The following is a 13,078-nucleotide window of genomic DNA, read 5'->3' on the forward strand; positions in this document are numbered from 1 at the left end:
TCAAACCAAAGAACCCATGATTAAGTGAAAACTTGTTTTCAGCTTGTGGTGATGTTCTCCAGTGTAATCTTCTTCTCTCTCATCACAACCCTCCAGTAATTACAAAGTGGACTGTGCCTGCCACAAAGGCAACCAGAACTGCCCAGTGCAAAAGCACAACCTGAGCCCCCGGGAGAATTTGCTGAGTCCCCCCTCTCTGCCGCCTCCCTCCACTCTGGTGGGTGCCGAGACACGGCGGAGGAAAGCTCGGAGGAGAGAGCTGGAAGGCTGCGGTTCTGGGGACAGCAACCACACCCAGGACCAGAACCAGGAGGCCAAAGAAATGCTTGGGACCAGCGATGCAGAGGTGTGTGAAAAATGTGGTATACTAAAAAAAAAAAAAAAAAAGCCCAAGGATGACCTCTGATTTTACACCATCAAATTATTCATGTGACCTCAAGGGGATGAAAATAGATACCTGTATCATCCATCATTGCTTGAATGTTCTTTCCTCATGTGCTGCTTTTTCTTGCAATCAGGAGAGACTGCTAGATGAGATGAAGCTGGAAGATGGCGAGGAAGGAGAGGTGGATGAAAATGGGGTCCCAGTCTCCAGTAAGAGGGTATGAAAGTTTGGATGTTTTTATTCAGTTGATTCAAGTACAAACAATAAACCAGCTGCTCAAAAGACTGGTCAGTGAATGCTTCAGGTGATTTGATCTTCTCTTTTGTCCCTGACTGCTCGTGTAGACATGTAACCCCTTGGAGAGGAGGCGCAAAAGAATGGGAGGAGCAGAGGCGAAGGAGGAGTGTGTGGAAACCGAAGACGGGGCAGGAAACCCTGTAGGGAACACCCCAACGCCCAGCAATGCTGGAGTCGGGGTCAGCACTCGACGCACCACCTACGTGATGGTGAGTGAGAGAAGTCCAGTTGTCTAAAATGTGTTTGCGTTCCTTCTGTTTGTTATTTATGTTATTCATAATCCTCTCACAGGACACACCATCCATTGAAGAAAAGACCTCATTAAACAACCTCACTGCCCCAGCTGCTCCCCCGAAACCCCCACGACCCGCCAAGCCTCGACCCAAGAGCCGGATCTCTCGCTACCGGTCCAGCTCGTCCCAGCGTGCCCGGCGGCAGCGCCAAGCCCTCGCCCAGCAGGCAGCAGCCGCAGCTGCAGCAATGGCAGCCACCCCGTCATCAGCTGATCTGAGCGCTGCTCAGGATGAAGAGGGATCTCAGGGCCCTCATGGTGCTGATCAGGAGAACAGTCTAGGCAGTCATCTCTTTGACGGAGATGGTCAGAGTCTGAACTGCATTAACAGAGGCAATTTGCGCTACCCCAAGACAAAGAAGGTAAAAGGATGCAGACGTAATTTGTTTGTTTTTGTAAGCAGATGTTTTAGAGCTATTGATGAATGATGTTTTCCTCTTTGCTCTCAGTATCTAGTCACAGAGTGGCTGAACGACAAGATCCCTGCAGGCGACAAGCTTCACCAAGAGGTGCCCGTCGAGCGCCCGCTGCGGATAACCACCGACCCTACAGTGCTGGCCACCACCCTGAACATGCTCCCAGGCCTCTCTCACTCGTCTCTAATCTGCACCGCACCAAGACACTACATCCGCTTCGGCTCCCCCTTCAACCCAGAGAGACGCCGGCCCCGCCCGCTCCAGATAGACGGCACTTATGGCTGCTTCAAAAAGGTGAGAAAAGCAGGAGGGTGACGTCAACAGACAGAGAGATTTATTCAATTCTGCCAGCGTGTCCTTTAACTGAACCTGGAAGTTTGAACATGTCTTTAAATAGACTAATGTAAATGCATTATACTTCCAGTGGAGTCGCCTTAATTGTGCATCGTGTTCATGTTAAAAACTGTAACCCTCAAAGTGTTTACTTGATCTAATGTTTAGTTTCATTCTAACTCCAGTGTTAAGCCTTGTTAAGTGATTGTGTCTTGTTTTTGTAACATTGCTTTTGTCTCATGCAGAGATGGTTAAAACAGCTGGAGGATGAGAGCAGCTCAGCCAGTGTAGAGGATGGCACCGAGTCCACCTCCTCCCAGCAAAGCACCAGTAGCAGATCCACCCCCAACCCCCTGTCTACTGGTATGTACGTCCCAAGCGGCAACCTCCGGTCTCAAACGATGAAGCCCATGGGGAAGTGTTATAAACTGCAATTCATCGAGAATCCGCTTGAGGCTGGCTACAGAAACACCAGAAACCACATACACACCAATTCAAAGAAGACGATCTTTACAGCATTAATAAACACGTTTACAGCCTGGTTCAAAAAACGGCTTCGCTCCACGTAGCTAATCTCTCTATCGGCACACACTGTACGAGGCTGAATTTTATTCTGACGCGACTATTCGGAAGATTTTAAGATCACAAGTTTTTGCCCAAATAAGGACACGACTGACTTGACTGACAAACGGGAACATATAGCTGTTGGCTAGGAGGCTCAAACCCCGCCTCTTTACATCACACTCTTTTGGATGAGTTCAGTATTTCCGATATGGCTCCCCCCGACGATTTGCTTCAAAACAGCGCTCAGGAACAGATGGGTGACGTCAGGGATACTATGTCCATTATTTATACAGTCTATGGTACATCCCCACTGCTACCTTTCTGGACGAGTTGTTTACTGCTGCATTTTTAAAACCACTACATGTGTAATGAAAAAATATCACTGAGACCTGTTTCTGAAGTCAAGAATCATGTTGCATTGAACTTTTGATTTTTAAAATGTTTCTCTTGTTTTTCTACTCTTATATTTTCTCTTTTTTTCTCCTTCTCAATTCACAGAGGTCAACGCACCTTTTAAGAAGCGTCGTTCCAAGTATATATCAGAGACACCAGCACCTCTGGACCACCTGCTTCGCCCACTGTCACCCATCACACCGCCCCTTCCTGACGACTCCCTCCTCAGGCTGGCCCAAACCCCCTGTGGATCCCTGCTGCCAAATGGCCTGGTCTACTCACCCATGCCCTCCCTCCCCGCCAGCCGCTGCAACACACCGCTGCAATTTGAAGTGAGAGCCTGTCCCCATCAACACCCAGTTTTATGGACATGAGCCTTGACACTCCAATTCTGTAAACAGAGCCTAGTTGTTTGACTTTTAGACGGGTATCTCAGACAACCTTCCTTTCATTATCTGAGTAGGTAATCCACAGCCTCTACAGCTGTGACGTCTCTTTCTAGTGATCAGCTGATGAGTAAATGCTGAAAGGCCAAGAGACTCACGTCAGTTTAACTTCCCCTCAGATGTCTTCAACGTTTATAATCACATAAAATAATATCAATGGATCATAGTAAATCATGAGGACACACTGCTGTTTGTATGCAGATTAACCTTTTAGTGCTCCACATAATTCAATCTGTTTTGGATTAAAGTCTTTATTATGAACGGGTAGACTCTAATGAACTCAATTTGCTGTTAATTCACCTGCACAGACGGTCTAAATATAGCTTCTAATGGCCTTTGTTTGTTTCTGTAGAACATATCATCCCCTGAGGCGTCTCCTGTTCATCGACCAGAGTCCATCTCTCCTGAGGTACGTGAGAAACACTCTGCTATTCACTCTCCATGCAAACCGTTGAATACTATCAACCTTTTATTCAGATTTATCTCATTCATTGTTTCCTCTCAATCCCTCTGTGTCTTCACTCAGCCGTGTCTGCAGACGGACTTTGAAGTCCCCCGGCCTCAGTTCCCAGACCTATCCCTCCCCTGCAGCCTGGAGAGCCCTGTGGCTGTGACCATAGATGACTTTTCCCTTCTTGGAGGCCCCGATTCCCAGGGCACATCTTCTTTAGGGGCAAGTTCCCTGAACACAGCGCCCTGCCCCTCCTCCTCGGACCTAACCCCCCAGAACAGGGAGCAGGCCTTCCGGACAGAGTTCAACCTCATATACACCTGCTCGCCCCTCAATGCAAATCTGGGGAACCCTGTCGCCACGGACCGCCGCCTCTCCCAGTCAGAAGGAGGCTTCTCCCCGGCAGAGTCCTTCCACAGCTCCATCAGCGGCCAGGGGCTGCTGGGAGATGTGGGCCAGGGCTCCATGTCACCCTATGGCGAGCCTCATTACGGTGCGGGCTATCCAGATAGTGGCACGCCTCCTCACACCAGCAACCCACCACAAAAGAAGAAGGCAAGTAATGATGTCATCATCTTCACTGGAGTCTTAATGTTCAGCTCTTGAGGAGTTATTTTCTGTGTTTTGAAGCTGTGTGCTTTGTGCAAACTGAAAGCCAAACCTCATGATGTGCTTCTCCTCTTGCCCTGTCTTTGACCTTGTCTGAAAAGTATCACTTGGTCCCTTTTGTCAGCTGGTGGAATCCGAAAGCAGCCAGCATTAAAAAACATATTTTCTGTGTATACCTTAATGATTTCCACTCTGTAGCTTTGACCCTTCCTCCCCCCTCCTCCTCCCCTCTCCCATCCTCCTCTCCCTCATTCGTTGCTCCTTAAAACTTTTTGCCAAGTCTCTCTTCCACTTTTCTTCCAAGGCAGAGGGCCAACCAGCATACCATTAGTCTGCTGACAGGGAAGCCAGATTACCAGGCTATAGCAGTAAGAAGTGAATACAAGCCAGTACAAAATATGGTGAATATTCTCCCTACAACTACATCTTTAGAAGTGTGCATGTAAATATTGTTTCTCTGCATCTGCATACAACACCCACGTCATGCTCCGACAGCTCCGCCCCTCCTCCACAAACCTACATCAAACTATTACACAGCAGAGTTATCCTTATGCCATCTCAGTCCAGTTCATCCAAGAGTGTCAAGGTTCATCCATTGCCTTCAGCACCAGAGGCCAATGGCTCATGAATTGTCATGATGGTGTTGAGATGAAGCCTGTGTCTTTGCTCCATCTCATCCATGGCTCGTTCCAAACTGTGATCATCCATGTCTTCTGTGAGCAGGGCATTATGTATCCAAGTAATGTACAAAAAGAAGCAGGTCTGCAGAGGAGCACCCTGACCCCACAGAAAGGCTCTGGGGGAATGAAGGAAGAGAAATGAATGCCTCTTGGAGTGTAGCGACTACAGAGAGCCAAAAGCCGCTGAGAGGCTGAGGTTGGGCCCAGTAAAGTGTCTGATGCTCTTAAAGCAAAAATCACTGATGTCCAAAAAAATAAGTTTAACGTTTTAGTAATGAAAAAGGAGAATCAACTCATGATGAAGTGCACAAACATGATTAAAGCCATCAAAAGAAAATAGCGAAAAAAGTTCGGAGACCAAGCTCACCCCATCTCTTCCACTCAAAAAAAAAGAAAACAGGAGGCCTAAATTAACAGAATATCCCCGCCCCTAACACATGACCCTTAAATTACCGAATTAACTGACCCCACAATAAACATTGTAACAAACAACAAAAATAACACCACAAAAAAAAAATATAAAAGATAACCCACCCTAAACCTCAAAAATAAGACACTATAAACACTCAAGTCCTTCATGGCTCCTACACAGTTTTGGGGGGATTTCCATGTAAGTGTTCTCTAGTCTAGACCAAACCAAACTGAGCTACGACACGGGACTGTGGCTGATCACATTGTTAAAGTAAAGACCCGAGGTCTCACTCAGAGATGTCAACCCCTAACTCATAATTAGTCAGACATTATCTGTCTCTCTAAAAGAATCCAGCAAATAAGTCATCACATTAATGACTTCCACTAGCTCATATTAGGTTTGTCAAATCATTATAATCTGAACAAAATAATGGATTGGATTGCCTACTCGCCTACCTTTCTCCCAATGCACGTGCCACAGCAGAGTTTGCACAGGTTAGACATTCAGATTTAAGTTCAATAGATGATTACTGCTGGAGTGTGTCCTCTTATCAGATTTTTATTACTACATTGGGCGACTATTCAACTATATTTGAACCTAGGGGTTGCCGATTAATCGATAACAATAATTATCGCGGTATGATTTTCCTCAATATAAATATAACAAATGTTTGATAAAAAATCGAAATAAATAAACCTGTAATAACACCCTCCAATAACTGGAAAGGGGGGCGCTAATGTGCCTTAAACGCTAGTGGCCCCACAACTTAGGACAGAAGTAGAAGACAGCATTGAACTCCCAATCATGTTGCAGTGAGAGGTAGGCGGGGCTTAAAGACATTTGGTGCGGAATGTTAACACAGCTGAGACAAGCAACAGCAACAACTACCAGCTCAACGCAGAGTCGTTAGTGTATCACTGCGTTGACTGCGTTTAAATATTAACTTCATACACTTCATTAAATATACTTTCAGGAAGTGGTGAAAGGAAGAGCACAGAGACAACTTCTGCAGTGCATTTCTAAGAGGTCATGTCCACTGCCGGCGTTTTTTGCAGCTAGCAGCGCCGGTTTTCTATTTAAACTCAATGTTGTTCAGCGTTTTCAGCACTCAGCGCAAAAACGCTCTCAGCGTCAGCTGATTGTTGTCGCAGCGCTCTGAGTGCTCTCAGTTGAAAATAGCTCAACTTTTGGAACACCACCGCGCTCATCAATGTCACTTCTTGATCACCAAACAACCAGAATCACACTCGTTTTTTTTGGAGATATAATTTCCAGGTTTAGAGCTGCTGCTCTTACAAGATTTCTATCAATATTTTTTACACTTTCATGTTAAAATGCCTGAAAGCATGTATGAAGAATACAGAGCATTTGAAAACAGACATGACCGGACGCGGAAGTGGGGTTAAACGGTGGCAGTGGACACCCCGCCTAGCACTTCCAATGTCCTCCGTGACCATCGTGAAAATCTCATCGAACATGAAAGACCTGCTGCCTGTTAACACTGTCAAAAATGAGGGATTCAAGAAGCTTACCAGAAAACGAAATCCAGATACAAGCTAACAACTTTCACTCAGGACAAAAAATCTGTCTTTAAATATACATGAAATAATGATTTGATATTTGTCGTGGTAATTATCGGTATTGACTGATATGAAAAATTTTATTGGGTTAAATATTTTAGGCCCAGCTCTATTTGAAACACAGCTGTGTATGAATATCTGAAGCAGGTAAAGTGGCAACTACATATTTATTTCACCCTGTTATTTTTTTAAGTTTACGGCCTAGTCAATAAACAAACAATAAAGAAAAGGAAAAATCTTGTCAAAGTTCCTAGGAGCCCAAAGACTCTTCATTTACAACCACAAATGACACAGATACAAACAACAGGGGTTCAGTTGATGATAAAGTCTATGGATTAGTAGATGATCATCGCAGCTCCAGGAGGCCAGTAAAATGTCTCCAAAAGAGCCTCCATGGACTCTTGGAGGGGAGCACTGGAGTCCTCAGGGATAAAAGGTGCTGGATGGTTCTTTCTCCACCCTGGCACCCTGTGCCTGTGATAGCTCAGCTGACTTGTGCAGGCCAGAGAGAGCCGCCCACGTCAGGATCTGACTAGTCATCATCCTGCCCCCCTGCCTCTTTCATATCCTCCATATTTTCTGCATCATGTCAGCATCTTTCAAAAGAGTGCTGTCATTCTCATTGGTGATATTTGAGGTGTGTGTATGATGTTTGTGTGTGTGTGTGTGTGTGTGTGTGTGTGTGTGTGTGTGTGTGTGTGTGTGTGTGTGTGTGTGTGTGTGTGTGTGTGTGTGTGTGTGTGTGTGTGTGTGTGTGTGTGTGTGTGTGTGTGTGTGTGTGTGTGTGTGTGTGTGCTCAGTAGCTCTGTGGATATTTGTGTTTGTGTCATTGTTGTTTCAGTGTGGTTGCATCATCGCGGGGTGCATTTGAAAATTGCCTGCTCTGTCGTCAAAGCTTCAGCTGCTGTATGTGACTAACATTCAAAGGACGGTTACCTGCACTCTGCTGGATTTGAGCGTTGTGTAGATTAATGGAATGAAAATAAATCAGGATGCATATCGTTCTTTGTGTCAGAGGTGACCTCCATGCTGATGAAGGTTTGTTGTATGTGTTTCTGTAATGACTGTTTCCAGGTGAGTCCTCTCTGGTGTGTGGTGCATGCGGTCTGCCCATCACTCAGTGCAGTTTTTGGGAATGATGTGATGATGTCAGTCGGCGGCCCAGCATCAGTGTGAATGATGTGATGTTATGTGTAAAACCTTCAGCTGTGACTGTCTCAGCCTCTCATCGTCAGCGTCTCTCCTCCCTCTGCTCCCTCAGGTGTCTTTGCTGGAGTACCGAAAGAGGAAGCAGGGCAGTGGACGGGACATAGAGCCGGCCGGAAACAGCTCGTCTCTGGGCAGCACCCCCACCCGACCTGGCTCCCACTACAGCCAGGAGTCCCATCATCCTCATCCTCAGCCTCATCCTCATCCCCTTCCCCATCCCCAGCAGATGCAGCGCTCTGCCTCTCCGCAGAGCTCCTCCTTCAGCTCTACAGCACTCACACCCTCCATCCCAGAGGTAGAAGAGGTCAGTCCTCCAGACCACCAGGGCTCGTCAGGGCAGCCCAGACGGCAGGACAGCAACAACCAGTGGTGAGAGGCTTGCTGAATGCTTCACTAAGTTAGGCTGTAGGTCCTTTACCACAAACCACAACGTGGTCTCTGTCATCCTAAAGGCCAAATTCCACCAGATCCGTCTCTGATCCGTCACAGCACCAGATCTGATAGGTTTCTACTCTAGTCCATCTGTTAACCTTCACTGGATCCACTCCGTTGTGTTCTGGCTGTGTCTCTGATCCAGCCGGTCGAAGCCCTCCGGATCAGATACACAACACTTCTATTTTTGTCAGATGCCGGAGCACAACGCATCAATCTCAACAGAGCAGATGGAGTGGGACAGGAAGTCAGGAACCAAAACAAAATGAAAACATCCGGTTCATTTTCAGAATAAAACACTCTGTGTTATCACCAGATCGTATTTCACTTAACCATGCCAACAAAATGTCATTTAGAGCGGAGGCAGGCCTGGGGTCAACAGGTCAGAGGTTTACAGAGGCTGATAAAGACAACATGGATGAGGAGAGGAGCAGGAGAATCCTTGATTAAGTAATTACCGCGGGATAACCTCGGTCACATGATTCTAGATGTCCAGCGGTCCTGCTCCGTGCTGCGTTCCAAAAACGCAACCAGTGGGTGTTCACGGACCAGAGCGTAAGGAGCTGGAACGCAGCGGATCTGAGAAGGACTGGACACGGATCTGGTGGAAGTCCCATGTAATGGATGTAGGATGTTGAAAGAAAGCCTGGCTGTATATATTGTGTATAGACGGGCCAAAAGGCAAAGATCACTAACACGACTGTTCACCATTTCTTAAAGGTGTTCCCATTAGTGCTCTTAGATGTGCTCTCAAAGGTTAAAGGATGAATCACCGACAAGTTTTCAGTATTTCCAAAAGTTCTGATTCATCCTAAAAAGAAGAAGAGGTTTCTGTTAACACAGAAAGTTAGGGTTGATAGATCTAAGTTGTGTTTGAAGGTGTCTAATAGAATTTAGGATCTGTAAATGTTCACAGTTTGCAGTCAGATAACCTGTTGATGTTTTTAAAGGATGGTCCCCACGACTGTGGAGCGTCTAAGGGAAGGTCAGGGGGTCCTGGAGCGAGTGCTAAGAAGCATCAAGCTGGAGCGAAACTACAAGAGTGGTGACGGCTCGACAGAGAAGGAATCCGGTATGAAGGGATTAACTTCACAAAGACACACATACCAAAAATGTTTAACATGAAACAGAAAGAAAGTGACATTTTCATCCATATTAACCGGCGTTCTTTGTTTGTTCTCTCTCTTCTTCATCACAGATGCAGATCGATACGACATGCCGGCAGCGGCCATGTCCTCTCCCATGAAGAGTCCACATAGATACAGTCCCTCTGTGTACTCACACCAGGTACCCCCTTCAAACCATTTATCACATGTTTCTCAAACCTCTGCTATTTGGACCCTTTGTTTGTGACAATGATGTTAGCATTCATGCTGCCTGATGACCACTTACACTCTCTAATTCCAATTTCTGTCGCAAGAAGCACTTCATATTAGTTTCTTAAAGCGGTATCACCTTTATTTGTGCTAGGTGTGTTTCCCAATCTCACTGAGTTTAAATCATGAGGAAGTCATCACATTTTTGAGCTACAATATTAACATTGACGTATAAAAACACATGAATCCTGCTTTTTTTTTTTTTTGTTTGCAGGTAAATAATCCTGTCCATTGTTAGAGATTGAGAAATCCTAAACAGAAGTCAAGTTTTTAGACTTCGCTGACCAAGAATTTCAAACTAGAATGATTAGAGTCTCGTAGTTACTCTGAAGCTGTCAGCAGCAGCTGTCAGCGCCAGCGGGACATTTAACTATTCCCAGATGACTACTTTCTGTTGCGATTGTTTCAAGTCATCACTCAGTAAATAATAGTTTTTAAAAAAAGGTAATTTAGATACACTTTAGCTGCACTTCGAGTCCAGAGCAGGTCAGCAGGGATCTGGCTCCTAATGCAAAGTTAAGGAGCATCAGAGAAGCGCAGATTGTAAACATGAGTGTTTTTTTTAGCCATGCAGAAAACTTAGCTCCTGATGACGACCCCTAAGACCAAAAAAAGGGTCAAAGAGCTTCTTTTGTTAAGTTCACATTTTGTATATAGTGACGGTTAAAGTGTAGAGATTAGACTGACTAACTTTAGATTCAGGGTTTTATCAAACTTCAATGTTTTCAGATTTGAGATAAAGATATGAATACAGATTGTAACAGAGATGCGTCTTCATCTGGTTGTTGGTATGAATACTTCCATCTGTTATTACGACTTCCACATAACCACCTCCTTCTTTAGTACATGACCCAACATGCAGCCTCAGAGATGTGTCATTGTCACAAACAGTTTGTGTGTGTTTGTGTGTTTGTGTGTTTGTGTGTGTGTGTGTGTGTGTGTGTGTGTGTGTGTGTGTGTGTGTGTGTGTGTGTGTGTGTGTGTTGTGCAGTCATCAGAAAGCCACCGCCAGACTGACAGCCCATCATTCCTCCAGCAAACCTCCAACTCTCCATTCCGGGGTTCCTGCAGTCCCTCATCAGGTCAAAGCTTCCATCCGCGCCTCTCCTCCTCTCACCCAGGGCTGTCCCAGGACCACCACCCTCCTTCCTCCTACCCCGCTCACCCCCCAACCACCTCCTCAGACTCCCGGCCACCAGCGGGCTCCCTACACCAGCAGAGTGGCAGCAGTAACGTGGACGGAGGCCACGGCTACAGCACCAGCCACTTAAAAGCAAGCCTTTTGAACAGCAGTGGCCTGGTGGGGTCTCCCACCCAAGGACCCAGGGCCCAAGGGCAGACTAAACTAGACTCAGGTGCCCAGGCCTCTAAAGGGAGTCAGTCACAGGCGTCTTGCAGCCTTAAGTCAGGCAGCCCGGGTCAGACGGCGCTGCAGGCCGGCTCCAAGCTGCCGTCACCCTCCGGACAGATCCGCTACTCCCAGAGAGGGACGAGCCTCAGCCAGTACCTGCACGCCCTGTACGGACCAGGAGTAAGGACACAGTCAGGAAGCTTTTAGGACCTTTGTCAAGTGTATGTGCAAGTGTGCGTGCGTGCGTGAGTGTGTGATGCTGCGTACCTCCTCGACCCCTAAAGCTGCGGAGAGACAGGGTTCAGGGAGTTTGGGGAGGGGAAATGTACAGACCTACAGGAGCAAGGACTTCTTCGTGGATTTCTCCTTTTCTTATTTTCTGTCTCTTTCTTTATTTTCAGAAAAACTAAAAAAAAAAACAAAGTGACCACATTCTGCTCAAAGCTAATCATTGACTTTGGACGTCATTACAGAATCGGTGGGAAAAGTGATTTGGACTCAAAAAAAAACAAACAAGAAATCACATGTAACTTGAAATTCTCCCCAGTGTGTCCTCATGTGCCGGACTGTGCAAACAGGCTCTAAAATGTCTGGAAAGTACAAACTTCCACACAAATGTCTGTACAAAGTTATAAAAAGCCGTACCTGTTGTCATGGTACGCAGGTTGGATTAATGCTTAGATGTAACTGAAGCAAGAGTTGTTTTATTTTTAATTTTTTTTTGTCAGCGTTGTTTTTTTTCTGATTTGGCACGTTGCTGAGTCTGTGCTGCAGTAAACAAGTGTTTGATTTGGAAAGAGGGGGAAATGTTTCAAAGGTGACACGTTAATCATCCGTTTTAAAGATGCATTAGAGAGGAAGGGGAGGAGGAGGAGGAGGGGGAGGAAGGGTTTCTCCCACGATAGGATCATTCCATATGATTACCAGCTTCCATGTTCTCTCACCGAACACGGAAAAACAACCCTTTTTTTGTTCTCGAGGCTCTCTGTCTGTTCAGAGGTTCTGTTGATTTGGGTTCTTTTCTGTTCTCTCATCCCCACTGGACTGTTTTTGATTTCACATTAGGACTACTTCACTGTAGACTTCTGATATTGTACTTGAGACAAACAGGTCTTATGATTCATGGTGCTGCATTCTTGTTTTTTTTTTCCAATAAATCTGAAATCCAGTTATGTTCCCCACACACGGCTGCATTCATCTTGTCGTCACATCACTTCAGATTCATACCAATCAGACATCACAGGGGTGGGATGCAGGGACGGAGTGAGGGTTGTTTCTTTAGATATAGATGTGTTTATTTTTTTGACCAGACCTTTCATTCCGAGGAAACCAGGGAGGGGATCTCTGAGGGGGTGTTTGGATTGTTTATAAAACCTCAGTTAAAAAGAAAAAAGCTGCTATGTTCTCTTGTGAGAGCTGCCTCCCTTTTCCACAGAATGCTGTATTTTTCTTTCCTTGTAACTCCGGTCCTCACCAACTGACACGTGAGACAGAGGCGGCTCTCCTGAGCACTGCAGTGGGACCTCAAACCGGCGTGAAGCTATTCGCAGCTCGGCGGCGGCAGCAGCAGCAGGAGGCGCTCTCTCCTCCCTCTTGAAACTTTTATTCTTGAAGTGGAAAAACAGCCGTGTTTGTGAGGAAGACTTCAAGCACCGAGGGCTCAAACACGAGACTGGACCAGGCTAACCCACAAACTCCAAGTCTTCGACGTAAAACACAGAAGGGTACTCGTGTTACATGAATGTTTGACAGTTTGAAAAAAAACAAAAAACAAAGTTGTGACCCAAACTGAACCAGCACCTTAGAAAGAAACCTAAAAGACACACTAGGACAACTTATACGACTCTGTGTA

The 13,078-nt window shown here is 46.0% G+C and overlaps 1 protein-coding gene across 1 annotated transcript in view; it reads left to right on the forward strand.

Annotated features, from left to right (window-relative positions):
• Positions 1 to 12,409, forward strand: part of setd5 (SET domain containing 5) — a 35,954-nt gene extending 23,545 nt beyond the window's left edge. Inside the window, 14 exon segments of the mRNA XM_034681091.1 lie at positions 97 to 346; positions 519 to 602; positions 730 to 891; positions 974 to 1,336; positions 1,424 to 1,684; positions 1,969 to 2,086; positions 2,786 to 3,012; positions 3,479 to 3,535; positions 3,653 to 4,132; positions 4,495 to 4,587; positions 8,120 to 8,436; positions 9,450 to 9,571; positions 9,698 to 9,786; positions 10,912 to 12,409. Coding sequence (XP_034536982.1) covers positions 97 to 346; positions 519 to 602; positions 730 to 891; positions 974 to 1,336; positions 1,424 to 1,684; positions 1,969 to 2,086; positions 2,786 to 3,012; positions 3,479 to 3,535; positions 3,653 to 4,132; positions 4,495 to 4,587; positions 8,120 to 8,436; positions 9,450 to 9,571; positions 9,698 to 9,786; positions 10,912 to 11,433 — 3,145 coding nt within the window. The 3' untranslated portion in view covers positions 11,434 to 12,409.
• Positions 12,410 to 13,078: the final 669 nt, after the last annotated feature.

Source organism: Notolabrus celidotus, chromosome 1, assembly GCF_009762535.1.
Source record: "Notolabrus celidotus isolate fNotCel1 chromosome 1, fNotCel1.pri, whole genome shotgun sequence".
In the NCBI taxonomy this organism is placed as follows: Eukaryota; Metazoa; Chordata; class Actinopteri; order Labriformes; family Labridae; genus Notolabrus; species Notolabrus celidotus.